Source organism: Falco naumanni, chromosome 8 (genome assembly GCF_017639655.2).
Source record: "Falco naumanni isolate bFalNau1 chromosome 8, bFalNau1.pat, whole genome shotgun sequence".
NCBI lineage: Eukaryota > Metazoa > Chordata > Aves > Falconiformes > Falconidae > Falco > Falco naumanni.
In genome coordinates, this window is record NC_054061.1 from 26495082 (window position 1) to 26515313 (window position 20232).

The window sequence follows — 20232 nt, forward strand, 5'->3', positions numbered from 1 at the left end:
TTGGATGGATGTAAAATACCAGCCACATTTCATCTTCCCATTTTCTGTAAATTAATTAACATTTACCAGGTGAAACTGGTAAATTTTCTGATATTCTTCTGGTAAATATTTTTCTTCTTCTTTTTCCTAACAGGTTCATGCCAGAACATAAGCTTGCCCATTTGGAAAAGGTAATTGGTGTTAAAAGAAATGGAGATGCTTATCACGCGGAGGGTCTGCCCGGCCAGCAGAAGAGCAGCGCTTTAATGAAAAACAGCAACACACATTGTGAGTCTGGACTTTGTGAAGCCCAGCCTGGACTTTATACCACACAGCACGAGGGGCTGCCTTCCCCATTAACAGTGCCAGCGAGATTGAACACGTCTGAAGTGTCAGAAAGTGCAAATCCTTGTCAAGAAGAAGATAAGGAACATCTGACTTTTAACCTCTCTCATATCCTGAGTGGACCGGACTATCAGCAAAGACCTTTACACATTGCCTGGCCTCACAGGTGGTAAGTAGTGAACAAATCCAAATACTGTACCTTCAAAAGATTTATGAATTTGGTTTGATCCCTTTCTTGTGACTTTGTCAAGTGTAAAATAATTTCTTAAACACATACCGACACTGGACACAGATGTAGAGGAGAAAGACATGTCACTTAGCATCTTATTGAACACATGCGTAGAGGAAAAAGAGACGTCACTAACATCTGATTATTGAGAATAATTTTTTTGAATATACCTAGTTCTGTAATGCTAACCAGACATTTAACCATTGATGGAAATGATTTGTCTTTTTTTCGCCCAAGAAAAAGATTCCCCTGCTGCTGAAATGACAAGCATAATTCTGTATACTCTCTTTTTCGTATAAAGCAAGCCACAGATGACAATTAATATCTAATGTTATTTAAATTATCTTAATTACTTTGATGCAAGTGATTAAGTGTAAAGATACATGGTGACGCTGGACAGCTGATGTTAACCCCCTGTCTGCATTTTTAAACCACCCTTTCAGCGTTACATAAATAGAAAGCCTGTTTGAATGTATTAACAGTGAAACAATATTTTTTCCAACTGCCAGCACAAATACCTGATCTCCGAATCTTCTCTGCAGCGGACGAAAATCTACCATGCCCCCTAATCGCTAAAAACATATAAACTTTAGCTTGACTCCTACATAAATTAGGATTTAAAGACGTAAAATGTCCTGATAATCTTCCGGTATTGGGCACGAACATTTTAATCTAGTTTTTATTCCTCGCAGTTTGTTTAATCTGCATGTGGCCTGATTAGAGTTCACTTCATCCACAGATTATAGTCTGTTTATTGCAGAGATGCTGGGTCGATCAGTAGGTCAGATTTTCCGAGAGCAACTGTTTTCAGGTGAAGCAATAAGTACACCGCACCGACGGGGCAAATCGCCTTTGCGGGGGATTTGACTTCCAGCACATTAAAACTCCAGAAGCTCTCCCAGATGATCTGCAGCATCTGGTACCTAAAGGGATTTTCATCTTTGACTCTAAATGTCTGAACATAAAATTTAGGGATTGGAAGTTGATTTGGAATCTGTCTTTGGATTTGTTTAATCAACTTCACACTTCCGACACAGCCTTTCTTGGGGAGCCACATTTATTTTTAATCATGTTTCCCTGCTAACGCTGAAATGCTCTGTGTTCTCATAGGTTATTTTAACATTTAGTGCGTCGAAGGGAGAGATACTGCATGTTTTCATTTGGTGTGGAAAGTATACGAAGCTTAGTGTCGATTTTATTTTTTGAAGAATTTTATCCCCCTTCGCTTAAGACTGCATTTTAAAAATGCGTACTTTGAAGATGGCCAGTTATAAAAAGTTTTACGATGCTGAGCTGGTTTGGTCTTTGTTTTTTTTTTTCTCCTGGTTTTTATTTTTGAATGCTAACCTGAATTGTTCCAAATGCTGCATTCAAAAAGAGCAGAGTAAAGAAAAAGAAAATATTTTCTGTTTTATTCAGTAGTTTGCATAAACCAGCACAAAGCTAAGTAATAAAATCAACAATATTAAATTGAATAATTCCTTTTCTTTCTGTGTATATTTTTGCTTTAATTTAATTTAATTGCCTAAAGTTAGTTGCTTAAAGAGATGCAGCATTGTGTTCGTGCACATACTTATTGTTAAAGCTAAATTATTTTTAATTTGGAGAAGAGAGAAAAAAAAGCCGCATCAGCAAGAGCAAATGCCAAAATATAAAAGTAACACATTCATCCTTACGGGTAATATAGTAGAACATTGGAAACTTGGAGGTTGCCAGACACACAGCTAACATTAGGGCTAATTTTGAAAATCTAGCGTGCAGTCAATTTTACTGATGCCTGGGGACATACAAGGTAGAAGCTGACAAGAGAACTAATTTTGTTTGGGTTATTTACTGCTATGCATCATCCATGGGTTCCCGCCTGACACACAGCTATATGAAGGGGAATATTATCACACACTAAAAATTTATGTTGACATTCGATATTTGTTCAATATGTCAGCAGTATTACTTTCATAATCAAAAGAGTAAGAAAAAGAGAAAAGAAAAGCACTTTATGCTCATATAGATATATCTTTTTAATAACAGTCTATAAGGTTAATATAGTTTACCTTTGAGAGTATACAATGAAAACAAGCAGGGTTAGCAGGGAAAATGACAGAAAGCATCAACCCGAGCTGTTTGTTTGCCATTACCTAAGCGAGCCATGTCAGCTCTCTGGCCCGCGTCTGATAGCTATTTGTTGTACAGAGAGCACAGCATAAAAAAAAAGAAAAAAAAAAAAAAAAAAGGAAAAAAATAAATATCAAACTCTTAATACTATTGTGTGCCCATAACCATCTGTCACTGCTAGCCTGGAGATGAGAGGAAGATTACGAGGAATAAACACTGAGCCGCCGAGCATTGGTAAAGCCTTCGGGCAAAAAACTCTTGTGGGGACATCAAAGACATTCTAATTCCGAGGCAGTCAAGGATTACAGTGTGTAACCTGTGCTGACAACAGATAAATGACTGGCAATATTGTGCCAGAGCTGTTGGGTCCTGCATGGAGTACTGATGATGATGATGATGATGATGTTATCTTGCAGAATGGACTCTGCTGGGATAATTTTATGATAAAACACTTTTTTCAAATGCCACTGGGTCCAGGCAGGCATTTACTAGCTACGGGGGCAGCAATCAGTTTCTTCAAAATTTACTGTTCTAAGCCCATTAGAGTTCCAGCGCAGCAAGGCTCTCGATGGAAATCGAAAGCGCCTGCCTTCGTCTGAGGATGCTGCATGCAAATCTTCCGGGCTGAACTCCTACCCTTTAGTGTTAGGATGCTTTAGCAACTGATTTATGTAAATTCAGTCATAAAAAAAACAGTTTCTTTGTAAATGAGGAATATGAATTAGAAAATGAAGGGTGCTAGTTTAACATTCACCAAACAGCCAAGCCTCCTCAGCTCATAGCCTGGGTGGGACAGGTGAAAACAAGGGCCTGGAAGCAGCCCCTTCATGAGGCAGCGTAGCCAAAAATAAGCGTTCATTGCCTTATTGGAGGTGAAGGCATCTCACGCCTTATTCAGGCATCAGCAGTTAAAAGCATCCCCTTCTTAGGCCTAGCGTGAGCCTCTTCGTAAAACGGACTAATTTTAGCCAAGTGTTGTAATGTGCAGTGGGGTTTCTGTCTGTAAAACATTGGCAGTGGTATCCTGCTTGTATTCCAGCACAAAGCGCTCGCAGATACTGTCCTATACAATAATACTTAATGACCATTGTCTACCCTGATGATTTACATGTGTTTTACATTTTTTTTGGGGGGCAGGGGGGGAAAGAAGGAAGATTTATTTTTTTTTTTTAATGTTCCTGTGTTTCCCTTCACCTAACAAAAAACCCTTTCGGCTAAACCATAAAAAAAAATAATAATCTTTGTGAAGTCGTGCTGTTGTTACAGAAACCCTCTCCAAACGAAGTGATGCTGAGCTCACTGCATTAGCGCTTCGCGGGGACTGCAGCGCCCTAAAACATGGCGTTAGCCCCAACGCCTCTCCCGCTGTCAACCCAACGTAGGCCCTGCCCACTTGGAAATGCATCAGAATCGAAAACACCATTCTCTAGCAGACACGTTCTTGCTGTAAATGTCTTTGCATGTGAACAGCCCCTGCCCCGGCTCCCCATCCCCGCTGATCCAAGCCTGCCGAGGATTACAGTGTGCAACCTCTGCCGACAGCAGATAAATAACTGATGGTATTTTAGCACAGTTGCTAGGTTCTCCACAGAGTAATTTTTCTCCTTTCTCACCAAGTCTTTAACGTTTTGTTATAAACATCTATAGCAGGGCACTGCTAATAGAAATGACTTATGGCCGAGGGTCCGGATAGCAGGCTGCAATGGGTTTCTGAGATGCTTTCTAGCCAAGGAATTACTCTGCCCTTTGTGCAGAGGGGCTTTGCTGGAAACGGAGAGAAAAATTCTGGTGGTTGGTGGACAAAGTTCCTACGTTTGGTCAGAACTTTGTAGTGTCCCATAGGTTTTCATTGCAAGGTGATAAAACATCTGTTTGGTGAAGGATGAGTATATTGAGATGGCTGTGACTGGTGGGGCACGATCCTCCTCTTCCCCCCCCAGAAACTAGCCCGTCAGCATTGATATGTGTACATGATCCCTCTCACTGCCCTGTGGCAAGGCGGCGGACATGTACCAAAGCTATTTTTGCTGTAATTGGGGTGCACCAGCATGTTCCTCAGCTCCTTCCGCACCTGAGCGTGACAGTGGATGTGTGAAACTGCAAACCTGCTGTACCCCCAACCACAGTCATGTCATCCAGGTGACACGTATGTAATTAGAAAGATTGGAGGTTCTTTACTTCTCTCTTTCATGGAGAAGACCTGTAGTGCTTCTTTTAACTCAAGGCATTTACCCGAGCCTTATGGTTTTTTACTTTTTGCCCATGTGTGCTATATCATCTCAGCAGTTAAAGACTTGATAAGAGAAAGTTGTCAGAAATCAATTCTTCTTCCCCTAATTGTATGGGTGTGATAAAAGATCACACGGGGAATCTGCGAGAATTTGCACACAGATGCAAACAAATAGCTGCTATCAATTCACATGGAAGATCAGATAAGCCTGTTATCTTGTGTCGTATGTACCAGCGTGTGACAAGAGTGTGGGGAAGGACATGGGGCTGGAGATATGGGAGTGGGAGGAACAGCGGTGGAAGTTGCGATGAGAAAATTCAGAAGAAAAAATCTAGATTGCAAAAATTATCTGAAGATTAATGGTCTCAGGGAGAATGGTGTGTACGGAGATAGCGCCGTGTCTGGTTGCCTGTTTTTAATGTCGAGTCTCACAAAGAAATGAGTCCGTGGAGAAAAGGTGGTTTTGTCATCACCGTGTGCTGTACGAACTTGTGGCTGCCCACCGTGAGGACCTGGTCACCTCCACTGAGGAGCAAGTCCTTGGAAAGGGCTTGTCCCAGGCAGTGCCTTCTGTGAGCGGCGCTCTCCATCAGTGAGCTGAGCACAACTTCTCTACAAGCTGGAGGGAGAAGAGCCTGGAAATGCATTTTTTTAATAGTTGCACCTAGTCACGTTTGCAGTGCAATACAGCATTTGTGTAGTCATGTTTGCCTTTGAATTCAGAATTCAACACTATTTCATGCAGAGACATTGGAGAATGCAGTGAATCTGCACCTCAGCCATATTTTCCTCACATTGTGGAATATTTTGGACCAAGGTTTACCCCATCAAGATGCAGGTATGGCAGGACAGTAAAAGGTGGAAGAGTGGGTGCTCCATCTACAAATCACCTCGGAGTACCCATAAATGCTGTTGGCCTCAACAGGCATCCTCAATTTAGTAAACAGCGTGCAGAGAGCGTGTAGAAGGACCGTGGTCCTACTCCACCCTGCCAGCTGGCCACTCTATGCTGTGTCATGTGAGGAGGGCAGAGGCTGGATGTTGTCAAAGGAAAGTGGATCCCCCGTTCCAGGGAAGGCACAGCTGGCTGGGTCTGTTTTGCCCCTTTGCACGGGAAAGCAGTGGAGAGTTGGGCTCCAGATCCACGCTAAATGGGGAGTGTGCGCCTGCAGGGAAACCTCATCTTTGAAAAGCAACTGATCCTGGGAAATGTAATCCAAAAAGGTGAAAGTGGTGGGTAGACATGACAGACTGAAACAAAGGCTTAAAATGCAAGTGTTTGTACAGCCTTAACTAAAAGGTCCCGTATACGATAAAAAGCCCATAGGATGTAAAATACAATTTCAAAACGGAAACTTTTTAGAAGGGTCTAAGAAAAGTGATCTAATACTCCCAAAGAAAACAGCAGTCACCAGGGCTGCAGTACAGATGACACGTGGTGAATGAACCAGGGCCACGAAAGCATATGCAGAGACGTCTGATTAAGTAGAAGTTGACACCATCAATTCTTGAGCACCTTGGAGCAAAAGGAAAATAGTCTGACTTCCCTTTCCTGCAAGCTGGAGTTAAGTTTGAGGGCAGATACTGGTTTTTTATAAGTAGCAAATAAGAAAGTTAATGAAATACTGTGAGGCGTTCCAATTTCGATGTTAGCTGGAAGGGCAGTTTGGAACTATCTGGCTTTTGTTGGTTCCTTCAGTGAAGTCTAACCTTGACATTTCTTCCCTCAGCTGGGGGTGTGGGGTATTGAACCCTTCCAGTGGAAGATGCACTGTTCCTTGATCCAGTGTTTTTAAGAGCTTGTAGAAATATTCACCATGTCATGAAGACCTCTCAGATGCAAAAGTTCTGCTACAGTGGACATCTCAGCATCACTTTTTCCATCGTTTATATAGCATATTTTCTCAAAGTCTATAAGAAGTTGATAGTCCAGAGAAGAAAACATCCCTTCATTCTGATAATGGCAAAAAAGATGCTTTGTATCACCTCTGTATTCTTCAGCTAAAAAGCCAGATACAATTTTGAGTAGGTTTTTTTGTGGGTTTTTTTTCATTGTTTATAGTATGGGCAGAGCTTATAGTAAGTGTTCCAGGGGCGATAATTAGCTTTATGAACCTCTCTTCAGTTCCCTTCCTACCTGATCTCTGATCGAGATCTGGGTAACTAGAGATTCAGAACAACTGTCCTGTAGTCCCAAACTAAATGTAAATCAATTTTGAAAATTTTAAGACAAATACATCCTGTGATAGAAGGGCAAGAATTAAGTGAGGGCTGTGACATTGACCTGTGGGGTGCTGAGGGACCTCAGCAGTGCATCATCCCCAGACAAAGAGTAGCCAGATCTTCCTCCCAAACCTTGCGGAACACAAAAATGGATGTTCTGCCTACACTTGTGTATGCTTTACCTCTCTAGAAGATCTAGAATCTGTTGGTCTCAAACAGGAGTATTCAGGATCCAAGCTTAGAGGTAGAGAAATGGAGGCAGAAGGTGAGTTGCCAGCTTTTACTCACCAGATCACGTGTGTCTTCAAGATGTATTTGTGTTGCCTCAGCTTCCTCTTGCTTTTCCAGGGCAAGAAGCAGGTAGCTGCCTCTGTGGGACAGGGAGGAGCAAAGACATCTATGTTTAAGTCAGGGACTTATATTTTCATTACCAGGTGAATCTGATGAGCCAAAAATGGGGTATTTTTTAGCTTTCCAAAAGATTGCATGTCTGCCAATCATGCTGAAATAGTCACAGAGGATAGTGAAGGTATTTGGGTTGGAGTGGTATTTGTTTTCCTACGGTTCCAGTTGCCTGGGTTCCTGATTCATAGTTGAAGCAGTTTGCTCTGTTGGCATCAGCAGTGTACTCACGGAGTGGGGAACTATCTCCGAAATACAAAGAGCTAAAATATTTTGCGATCCATTTTCGCTCAGATGCATACTTCAAATTGCATTCCATCAGTTGAGGGAAATAATTTCAGTTACCCTGGTCACAGTAGAAAGCAGTCTTCTTTTTGAATGCCTTTTTTCATTGATGTAGATACATTTCTGAGATGAGAGACGATATGTCTTCTCATTACGGTTACATTTAGTTAATTTCCTTTTTTAAAAGCTCCGTGTGAAAGGCAGTTTCCTTTAAAAAGGGGGGTGGGGTGGAGGGGTGGATGGATAGAAAAAAGTGATACAGCTGATCTTCCTGTTGCCTTAGCAACAGATTTATTTATTAGGGTCTGAAATGACATGAGTTAATATACCACATACCTGCTGATCGGCAAACTCTCCTATTTCAGCTCCAGTTGACAATTAAGTCCTGGACAGCTACAGCCAGGGGTTAATGTTACTCATTAGGAGAACTAGGTCATTACTGGGAAATCAAGGCACTTAAGGCAGCATGGATAAAATACAAAATTCAACATCTCAAGGAGTAAGGGGTTTTATGTTAATTAACCTTATTTTCCTTTCATTAAAAAAAATCTTTCATATATGCATGTGACTGTGGATCAATTAATTGAAAAAAGAAAAAAAAAAAAAAGTAAGCTGTAGTTTACTTTCCTCTCCTAGTTGTCTTCATTTCCTTTGGAAGGGTTTCATTATTTTATGGAAAATTCTTAGGTCTATATGATGAGTAAAAAGGGTATTAAAATTAAGAAGGGAATCATCATGGAAATCAGCTTTACCACAAGGGAATGAGCAAATAAAAGCCTTGGAAATGAAAATAAATAAGCTTTGCTAATACCTCACCTAAGGAGCAGAATATAAGCCCATCAGAGCTTGGAGATATTTAGAGGTACTTCTTTGCTTCTTTATTAAGCAGTTACATAGTTATTTGACCTTCAGAAACCGAAACTTTAGAGAAGTAATTGAAGTTGTTGGTAAATATTCTATTTACAGAAAGCTGATCAGTGGTGTAGCCGACAGTAACTCCTGTACTTAGTAATTGGGTTCTGATTTCCAGGAAAATTAAATATATTCTCTGAAAGTTTTATTAAGATATCTGTGTGGGAGTTTTAACTTGATAAGTCACAAGTGATTTAATAAAGCTCTCCTGAAAGCCTTTATTTACTAACTTTTAGCAGACTTCATTCTGATACTGGAGAACTTAATAGGGCAAAACAGGATCTTACTAAAATAAAACTTATATTTTTACTCACTGTTTCCCCAAATACACTTAGTGCTTTCACTTCTACTAAGCACTCTACTGTAAGCTTTGTGGCCCAATTCTGCTTCTCATCGCATTTTGAGCAATTTGGTGTAACGCCTTTTTCCACTCCTGTAAAGTCAAGGCTGAAGCAGCATCTTCCCTGGCCTCCACGTAGGAAACCACGGTATGAGTGAGAGCACTGCTACTGATAAGTAAAATTCAAGCCTGCCAGTGGTTTCCACTCCGTGGAATGGTTTTGCACCATTTGCATCTGTTTTCTTAAATATAAGGGAAAAAGTTAAATAGCATCAAGATTCTGCTTCAAATATCCCGTGCAGAAACCTTCCTCCTTCATTCCCTCTCTGCTCTCCAGACGCTTGCAGAGCAACCACTTCAGGGCTGTCTTCCAAAGCCTGTTACAATAAATGCTTCGGCCACGGCTGAAAAACTGATTTTGAGTTACTGTAAGGCTACAGCTGCATCACCTGGGCATTTGAAGATTGTTGAAGTTTGGGATAGATGTATCCTAGTTTGCCATGAAAGCTCCAGTGAGCTTGGCTCTCCCTTTTTCCATGATGGGGAACTCGTTTTATGGTGTCTGTACGACTGTGAAACCCAGGTCTTTGGGCAGAAACGCATGTGAGCTGGTGGGACTAAGGAGTCCTCTCGAGGCTCCTGTCACCGTGAAATGCCTTTCCTGCTCCATTTACCCAAGCTGGTCTGGACCTTTCTCTTTCAGACCTCTTTCTTGTGTCTCTGCCAGGCTCAGTTCCTCGGGCATCTTCTCGGGTGTAGTCTCCTTGTGCAGCCAATTTGCATCTTGCTCTTCTTTAGTTTCTCAGCCTTTCTCTGTCTGCGTCATTACACTCCCTGCCTGTGCAAGGGACCTTCTACCTCACCTTGGTCCCATTTTCTCCTAAGCCCTGTTGCCCAGCTTGACTGTGTTGTCCTCTTGGTCTGTTATACTGGTTTCACATTTTGCCGCGTATGAGCTGGCCTCGTGTTGTATATTTTCCCCATGCTCTTTACTTCTTCACTCAGGTCAGGATTGCTTTGCCATGCGATTCTTGCATAGCTGATTGTATTGATCAGATCTTATTTGTCCTCTGCGTTTTTCTGGTCCACATCTAAGAGTTTTAGTCAAACTGGAAAAGCACACACTGCCATTACCGCTTTCTGCCTCTTCAACCCATCTCTTACACTGCTTTATTTTCTTAACCAAATCTTCCGTTTTCTTGTTGTTCCCTATTTTCAATGCATATAAAACAGTTCTTTATTCTGCAAAGTCCAGTAATTTTATTCTGAAGACAGAGGAATCATTGAAAGTGCAGGCGAGATCTGTTCTTTCAGTTCAGATGTTAGATCCTGCCTGGTTTTGGCAGCCTGACCTGTGATGTTAGGAATGTCTCACTCAGCTTTAGCCTAAGGTGCGCCCAAGACACGTGGACCTTTCAGTGACCAGCACAAAAGGAATTTTCTCAAAGGCTTAGCTACATTTTTAGGAAGACTTTCAACACACGCAACAAAACCCCTATCTTTGACTCAAAATCAAACGCATCCGTATATTCAGTTCTTACTCTAAACCAAAGAGACAAAATACATAAAACAGAGGCTTATTTGAAATTTAATATATGCAAGATACATTTTGCAGTTTTACTAGGAAGTGTTTTGTTTTTGGTTTTTTTTTAAATCTTGTTCTTTGGATGTTCTGGAAAACTTCTGGCAGAACTTTTCTAGAAGATGATAGTGCAAGATAGCCTCAGTCTTGGGAAACAGCATAAGCAAGGACAGAAGAGGTTTTGTAATAAGAAGTCCCAGTGAAGCTTAACACACAGTGCTACCAGCCCCCTTGTAATTCGCAGCAACCCTGACCAAAGGAGGTGGACACCCTCTAAGAGACGAAAATCAAATGCTTCATAAGCAAGTGATCTAATATTCCTCCTTATTTTCATCAGTGCTAGGAGGGTTAGGTGTATTTCTTCAAAGCTTATTTTAATTGGTTTCCTCTTCTAACCACACTGCAACTGTTTGACTTTCTTCTCTCTTTCCCTCCTTCTCCCCTGCTCTCCTTTTCTCCATGTTTTCATCCTTTTTTTTCTTCCATTATCCTCTGATCTCCGCTTTTTCTCAGTTGTATATCTGCAAAACCTGACTCAACGAAATGAGTTGACTCCTTATTCTGAAAGCAGCGCGATGTGTAGTAGTTACTTTAATCTTGTTGAATAACGAGTTTGAAGCCTTGGTCTTGGTGCCAAGGAAGTTGCTGCTTAGGAGCTTCAGCCGTGGAGATGACAGCTTCGCAACTCCAAAAAGGAGGAGTTATCCTACGTACCTGAGCTAATTCCTCTCATGTTACTCACTAAGGCCCAGGACTGACGTTTTGACCTAGGCAGGGTAGCTGGTGGAGTATTTTAAGTAGTTGTTGTTTGGTGATGTGAGTCCACCGTGGAAATCACAGAGGGGCCGCAGGGTCTTGGATATGGGGGGATTGCCATTCCCAGGCAAATAAAATGTGTAGTAATGTATATTTGATTCTTCTTCTGTTCTTCCAGGGAACCACCTGAGTCGATTTTTATCCACTTAATATCATATTCATGATAATTCATCATGAATATTCATCTATTATTACCACGACACGACTTTTTTTGTAGTATGTTGAATTGGAATAGGATATATTGTGTATGGTTATTAGGGCTGTCAGGGTCACTCAGATTATTTTGTCTCTCCTCCTGACAACAGGAAACCATTTGTTAACGTTACCTTTGGAACACAAAAGGAAGTTTTATTTTATTTTATTTTATTTTGCGTTTTTTTGTTTTATTTTGTTTTATTTATTTTATTTTATTTTATTTTATTTTTTAAAGAAGCTGTGTGGGGTAGTCCATAGCAGTTACTGGATTGTGTTGCAAATTTGACTGAAATGTTTTTTATCTGAATCCTAGACTTGTGAAAAGCTAGGTTCGCCAAATTGGAATAAAAGAAATAAAAAGGCATTGAGTGAAAGCACATTGATTTTTACACCAAGGTAACTGAGACCAAACGCCGGTCTTTGTCTTCAAAGGTTAATCTCTCTTTAGGAAATAAGCAGGAGGCTCAATGACTGATGCTGATCCTGAGGTTTCTTTGGTTCGAGAATGCACAATATTTTATTTTGAGTTTTTGCTTCATGAATTGTGAGGGGAGAAGAAGAATCTAAACAATAAACTCCCAAGGTTCTTTTTTTTATGAATCTCTTCTAGATAACACAAGATAGGAGAAAATGCTTTTCCAGCGTAAAGCAAAATGCCACCCATTTTTCTTAGGCCAGCAATTTGAAAAAAATCAGAAGGTAAAATACACACTCCTCACTGTAAATACGTCATGGGCTATAATAGAAAATAAAACACTGTATTTGCCAGACCTGTTTGGCTGCTTTTTGCCTCTCTAGTGCCATTTTTTAAAATTCCTTGGCTTGTGGAGGTGTGTTTTGCCAGCACAAGCAAGGATTGAGACCTTTTTAGCTTGTAGGACCTCGAAATTGCTAGCTGGAATTTATTCTGTAGGGTGCTTTTTCAGTGACACTTAGGCAAAAACATTTTCTTCTACTTGACTCCATTTTCTATTAACCGAGGGGGTATTAGATATTGTGGTAACTTTTGATGCTGATGATGCCAGACAATGTTTAGAGGCACAATTACAGCAAAGACATTTTGTAAGCGTATCAGCTGAAAAAGAAAACTCATTGGACTTAACTACATATTTACAGTCTACCTCTACCTCATTTTGGAAATGTAAAAAGATGGAAAAATACTGTGATAAATTGAATAAATGGAAAGCAATTAGCTTTTCCTTCATGTTTGCATTTTCATAGTTATTTCTTTTTCCCATTTCTTTTCTAATAGCTCTTTCCTGGCAGTAATATTTCTTCTTTTGCAGTTATCATGAGCTTTGTTACCAGGAACTTGGTATTAGAATTTTAATTTTTTTGTTGTTGTTGTTGTCCCCCCCCCCAGTCTTGACATAGAAAATGTATATTAAAGTAATATGGTTTAGGAAAGTCCTCTGTCCTCCGTGAAAATAATTACAAGAATGTATATCATGTGATATATCGAATAGGCTTGTAACACAATTCCTCTTACTTTAGGAAGAATATTATCTTCCTGAAGTATTTACTAACTCCGATCCTCACCACATTTCTGTAAATGAAAGCTTCTGTAAAACTGTACCTTACAGATGGGGAAACCTAGGCAGAGCCGTCTCGTGGGAAATCAGTGTCAGGAAAAGACCAGAACTCTGCAATTCTTGGCTTTGAAGGCCAGGCTTATTTTTTTGTGACTGCACGGCTACTTTCTAACAGTATTGGATGATAATAAACCTATATTCAGATGTTTCTGAGCTCAAGATCGCATGTAAAATATCGATATGTGCTATGGTGAATAGTATAATGTGGTGAAAAAAATCCCCAATAGCGGTGTTTCAGTGAGGTCTGACATGAAATGGAGCCCCGCGTTGAGTTCGGCAGTGCGCACGCAAGGGCCGTGCCATTCATTCATGTGCGGCTGTTCACTTCTGGAGAATGCCCTGGACAGATACAGGGTCAACAGGAGGCTGATGTCATATGAGGTCTCTTATCAGCCTGTGGCATCCTTCATCACCCTCCCCAAGTCTGTACTGTATCAGTCAGAGCAGTACGGGACCTCAAGTTCCTGCTGTTATCCCCCAAATGAGGAACGTTCCTGGGATAAAGGCACCTTCCAGCTCCTGGCTGGAGGTGTGACAGAGGGGCAGCGCCCGCCTCGCAGCAGCAGTGACTGCCTGTGCTTGTCTTCACGTGCATTCTTTCAAAAATGTCAATTTTTACAAGGGATTGCGCAAATTTTCCACCTTTTCCTCCGCGGTGCTTTTGTTCTCCATCCTCACCACACCGTGCTTCCCTGCTTGCGCCACCGTGTGCCTTTGCCTTCCTTATTCTCCTCCTTTTTGGTTCTCCTCCTTTAATTACCATGCAGTTTTATTTTTGCTTCCTAATTTATATCTTTACTGTGTTTAGGTTGTTTGTTTTTTTTCTATCACCAATAGCGCACTCCAGTGCTCTCTGCAGCTTCTCTCTATCGCCAAGTCTGATTTTACTGTGTTCTTTCATTTTTCTCAAGCCTATGTCTTTTCCCTTTTCTCTTCTATTTTCCCCTGTATTTATCTTTTTCCCGCTGGGTTTGGATATGCCATCATTTTTTAGCTTTCAACTTGAGTATTTGTTGGTTTTCTTTTTTTCCTTCTTGTGTTTCTCTTCCCCTTTACATTGTTTTGCCCATCTCGTCTACCCTGTTTGCTGCCAAACTCAGTCCTCGCTATTTCACTTCCCCAAAACCAAAGGACCAGTGTTATCCACTTCAAGGTCTGTGTCTTAGAAACTTCATTTTCTTCACTTTTAATTACTGATTCTGTGCTCACAGACTTCCTCATCCCCATCCCTGCCCCTCACGTCTTCCCTGTGCTCTGCCGCGGCTGTGCCTTTCCCTGGCTGATGTCCCCGCTCCCGTTCGCTCCTGCCCGGGTGTCTCTTGGCTCGCCACGACTGCTGCCCAGCTTCATAAATAATGAGTGATCCTTCAGTGGCCTGTTTTATCAGCCATTTCCTAGCAATAATTGCAGGTAGGCAGAAATCCGTCTTCTAGCTCTTGCTAGAAAATAAAAATTTAAAAAAAATTTAAAATGCTACTTCTGAAGATTTTGTACCTGTTTTAGCATTGCCATTTCTCACCTTTGCCCATCAGACATTCAGGTGATTTTATGAAACGGGGAGGCAGAAGGAGATGCACCCCATGTGAATTGCTTGGATTTAAGGCATTATAAAAAGTGAAATATTACTGCATGGCCTCACAATTTGGGATTCTCTACTGCTGAAAATCTCCCATGCTAAATGTACTAAGAAGATTAAGATCAACCCTTTTAATATTGCTTTTAGCTGAGCTTATTTGTAACCCTGTCAGAATATGTAGCACCTTAAGAGATGGCACGACAGGGCTGTTGCTATCACAAGCATTCTGTACACTTTATAAACCCTATGTTTTAATATTTTTTTTTAAAACAGACTGCATTTATTTTGCCCTTTTGAGCAAGTCCTGTCTCTTTTCCACAACTCTTCTCCTTTTTAATTGCATAGCTAGATGAGTCTTTCTCCAAATTCTAAATAACTGCGATTATCACCATGTATGATAAGTTTACATATATTTAAAAAATTAAACTTAAGTCGCAGAAGACCATATGGGTCTCTTACTGAATTTCACTCAAATCCAGGAGATGAATATGCACTGAATAATGTAAAGGGCTACATTTTTCCTTTTTTTTCTCCTTTTTTTTCATGTTTCCCATCACTGGTCGGGGATATGGGTATCCTGCAGCCCCAGGGAATAACTCCAGTTTAGCCAGTCTCTGTGCTTTCTTCTTCCAGTTACAGCAATAGGTAAGGCGCAAGGGCTCGGGCTGAATTCACAATATCCCTGAATAGCAGGAGGGTGTTTTGGTACCATTGATTGTATAGAGGAACATCATCATAGTGCTATGAAGTTACTTTTTAAAAATCATTTTAGGCTGAAAAGAGAGATGTCAAGTCATCAATTAATCCTGACAGCATCCTTCTGTGCTGAAAAAATAACACACCCATTTTATAAACAGAAAATCTAAGGCAGAGATAATGGAGGCTCAATACTGGTGCTGCTGCTCCCTCCCGTTCCCCGTTTCAAGGACAGTCTTGAAAAGTTTTATTTCAGATTACAAAAGGGAAGCCACTAAATCAGGCTGAACCCTGGACCACGTTCCCACACCCAGACCACTAAACCTCAGCCAGTTCATAAGAGAGACTTCAGATGGCTTTCTTAAAATGTTTTAGACTCAAAAAAAAAAAAAAAAAAAAAAAACCACCAAAAAAACCTACTGGGTAAAAAGATGCAGTGTGAAGTATCTATATGTGGAGATTGAATGTCTCCAACAGCAGTGCTGTCAAATTGGAGTGTAGGTATGGTGCCTAGGTCTGTTTTGTGGCATTTGCAGCTGGAGTTTGGTCATTCTGTTGTTTTCGTGTTCTTATGATGAAATTCAGAGCATCTTCATACCATGCCCAGTTTTTATTTTTCCTTTACCAGATGCATATCAAATCAACTAAAAATACAAGAGCATTTCAAATACCTAAACTGAACAACAAAGCCAGAGCCCAGAATCATATTAGCTTGATTTTTTCCCAAACATAGTATCTTAAAACAAAAGTTTGCATTTTAATATCAGGGTTTCGTACAGTTTTGCACTTCTTTTAAGGAAAAGGAGTATATATAATTAATACTGTTTAATAAAGCTCAAAAATGCAACAGATGCAGCCAAAAGTGCACATCATTTTGAGCAGATCTTTACAGAACAGACATTCCATATTGTGTTCATCTTTTTCCACGATCACTGCTATGGCAATCTGGTGTGTTTAGCAGTTGTTGCTGAGTAAGGCAGACTGGATTGTATATGATTTTCTCCATGTCAGCCAAGAAACAGAGCTCTCTTCTTTTTGATGCAGTAAAGAGGTGGTCTTGTACTATTTATTGCTTTCTACCAGGAGCAGCTCTACCTTTACTAACTTGCAAGAGTAATACTGCATTGTGATGTGTATGTGAATGGGCTGGAAGTGTTCTGTAGGTCTTAACTGAAAATAAAACGGTGTGGTGTGGAAGCATCACAGGAGCTGATAAATCAAATATGACCTCCCAAATAGAAAAGCTAAGAGTTTCACAAAACGAGTAATTAAAATCTGTCAGTATCGCATAAAAGCAAAATATTTTAAAAGGGGATATGGAATGAGGATCACCTACAGCAGAAAACCCATAAGAGAGGCTCCAGTGCAGAGGAAGCGTTTCCCCTTTCAGCATTCCTTCTGGGTGCCAAATTTTCCTTCTGTTCTTCCCCACCTATTAAACAAAGCTGCAACTTCCAATTCCTATCAGTTTTCCTAAATATGTGCAGCTTATGTGGCTTCAACGAGCTGTAAGGCTCCGTGTTCTCCTGCCAGCTCCTTGACAATGTGGCTCCAACAGCATCCTCCACTTTTGGCTGCCTCCAGGACCCCTGGTCTCTTCTGGAAAGGGAGAAGGAAAGCATATCCTTTGCTGGAAGGACTTTTTGTGACAGTAAAGCCGATAGCGGGGCTGTGAAGAGCTTGGAAGGATCCCTGTAAGCGCCGCGGCTGTCTGTGGAGGCTGCCTGCTCTGCGCACGGGGTCTTTCAGCCCACCTGGGGACGAGCCATGGTGGCTGGGCATCGGAGGCAGGGTGGGCTGGGCAGGGGCACTCCCCCAAACAGCACCCTAGGGGAAACTGAGGCTAGTGGTAACCATCATCATGAATTACACCGCTCCCAGCATCAAAGCTTCTTTTCCTTGCAGACTTTTCCGATAGAGACGTTCCCTGCTAGCCAAGTCTGAATTCTCTACTGTAAGCCCATTTTGGCTCTTTCAGCTGGGCGTTTGGAGGGACCTAAAATACTGGCGACGTGTTTCTGCACATAATTTACCTACCAGAAACAGGTGGCTGTTTTAAGGGTGAGGATGCAAGCGAACTAGTAGGCAGTTCTGGGATCCTTGCAACTGGAAGAAATCCTCTCTCCAAGCCAGTGCTCGTATCCACTTCGGTTACTGGAACCGCCGTGAAAACTCTGGTTCACAGATGTGAAACAAATTACGAAGCTTATGCAGTTGCATTCCTCCTTATTATTGGGAACAAAACAAATCTGGGAGATGGAGGACTTCTTAAAGTCATTATTGTCTGGCTTTATTTTAAGAAAATGCAATGAATTCTGAAAACGCCACAATTCCTGAAGATTTCTCGGCCTAGGGAAGTTACATTAATTATAAAGATTAATTTGTTTTAATTCCCTAAACCAAAAATATTGACTGAATGGGAAATTAACACGTGTAGAGCTGCAGATGTCATTTGGCTTCAGATTTCCTGAACAATAAAATTATTAATATTTCATATAGCGGTGTGACAAACCTACGGATTCATTCTACAAAATTAGCCTGTGAAGAAAGACACCAGGACAGCTGAGCTGTAGACTTGCCCTTCAGACAGGAAGGAAAACTGGAATTTTCTAAAAAATAAGTAAACCCAAAATATTTTAAAGACATATGGCACACATCTGTCTGAAATACAGTCATTTAAAGCAGAGTAATTAAACACAAGACATAATATTCACCTGAGAGTGGGGGGAATCATCTAATTTTTAATATAACTTACCAAAGTTGGGGAGTTTAGCTCATTTGTGGTGTCTTTTGAACCTTTCATTCTCTGCTAGTGAAGAAGATAGTTTAGTAAACTGGCTTTTTATTTTCTGTTTAGGTAACCAACCTTGTGTTTCAAGTCACTGGGTGTCACAGCCATGCAAACCTTTGGTATTATCTTCAGCTGAAATTAGAAATAAGTACAGGTTTCTGATTTTCTGGTTGAACTTCCAGATAACTCCTTGAAAGTCTAAAGGTAGAAAAAAGCTTGTGTTGGTTTATTCTTTTCTCCTTTACCTAAAGCAATGAATGGATCTGAAGCTTTTCAGGAGGATGGCACGGATTCATAAAATTCCAGTTTGGGAAATCCTATGGTTTTAGCAAAAGTTTTTGATTAACCTATTCCTCCTGAAAAGGGGGGTAAACTGTAATGAAAATTATATACATATTTTTTGACTGGGGCGGGGGGGGGGGGGGGGGGGGGGGGGGGAGTTTTTTTTTTTCCTACCGTACCTAACCTGCCCTTTTTTTAACATGATTTTGCCATCCGCTAGGTGAGCGATTACACAATCCCTTCTCCCTTTCAGAGTTGGTAATTTGAAGAGTGAGGGCATAATTTGAAGGCAGGAAAGGGAGATAAGAATCTGATGAAACTGAGGTTTGATCCCAAGTGCTGGGTTGAGGAAAGTGTTCAGCTCTGCAGTGTAAGCAAAGAGGGAAATTATGCTGAAGACATTTGGTTCTCAAAAGTACAATTTAAGAGAAATACAGTTCTGATAAACATAAAAAAAGCAATTTCACAAGTGAATGTAAGTGATGCTGAGATAAGTTCTGTTTGTTTTAAGGGAACATGACAAAGATCCTGAAACTTTCTTTAAAGTTCTGCTGAAACTGAAAGAGAAAGATCTACCTTTTCATGTGTCCATCCTTGGAGAGGCTTTCACTGAAATTCCAGGTACCTTTCCTTTTTTTTCTTTACTGTAAAGTTACTATAATATAGATATGTCCAGAAGTAGTTTTCATGTACATATTTTCGCATATTAGTGAAAAGGACATGCTTAAAATCTTCATAGCTGCGAAGTAAATAATATTGAAATGTTGTAAAATGAAAATTATTAAAGACAGTATGCATTTTTTATTTTACTTGGCAGTACAAGACGTTATGACTTGTGTTTCAGCAAGACTTCTATATTTATTTAAGTAGATAGGTGTGAGTCATTGGATGGTTCAGATAGGAAACAAAGTCTTTCAAGGCAAGGTCTCTCATCTGAAATCCAGACTGAGGTTTTAGCAGGTGAAAACAGTTCCCTTTCAAACGTAGGGGTAAGAACTTCTGTGGAGAGCTTCTGGTTTGTATCTGGCATGAAAGTAGTCATTAATCTTTAATGTTTTTATACCACTCTTTTGCACGCTCCTTCCGTTTCTTGGTTTCTGAGAACCACTACTCTGTAAAGAGCTTCACCCATCTGAAACAGAAACAGAGTTTTTTCTGAATACACACAGCTTTGCGCCTGAGATATTGTGGCAATAAAGAGAGTAATCAAATCCTATACTGGGTGCACTTGTAGTAAATTAAACCCTTTAAAAATCTACATTTTACAAGCTGCAAAATATCTGATGTTTTAGCTGATACATGTTTTCCAAAATGTAGACATGCATCCCTCCACCTCTTTGGTCTGCAAAAATAGGCTTGGGATTAGTTTATTTGTCAGTCCTGTCGTATCTGTTGCCTGCTGGACTGGTCATATTTCACTTGTTTTAGGTTTGATTTTGTGGTTTTTAAAGCACCAAGAAATTGATGTGAACCAAATAACTTTTGGGTCCCCAAGTGTGGCACAGCTGGACTGGAAAAAGAGGTAATAATTTGGTAGCAGGAAATTCTTTGTGTTTTCTGTCCACTTCTTTGTAGACAGTTTTCTGAAAGCCTGTTCTTCCAGGCAAGTCGTATCACAGATCCCAAGGCAACGTTGCTTTCCAGA

General features: G+C 40.6%; 1 protein-coding gene across 15 annotated transcripts in view; it reads left to right on the top strand.

Moving 5' to 3' along the window:
• GTDC1 (glycosyltransferase like domain containing 1) overlaps window positions 1–20232 on the top strand; it is a 184418-nt gene that overhangs the window by 146988 nt on the left and 17198 nt on the right. For all 15 annotated transcript variants that reach the window (XR_005829238.1, XR_005829239.1, XM_040603000.1 and 12 more), the window contains 2 exons: window positions 134–493; window positions 19099–19208. Coding sequence is in view for 13 of the 15 variants with exons in the window: in XM_040603000.1 (XP_040458934.1) it covers window positions 134–493; window positions 19099–19208 (470 nt within the window). In the remaining 2 variants the exon portion in view is untranslated. The remainder of the gene's footprint in view (window positions 1–133; window positions 494–19098; window positions 19209–20232) is intronic.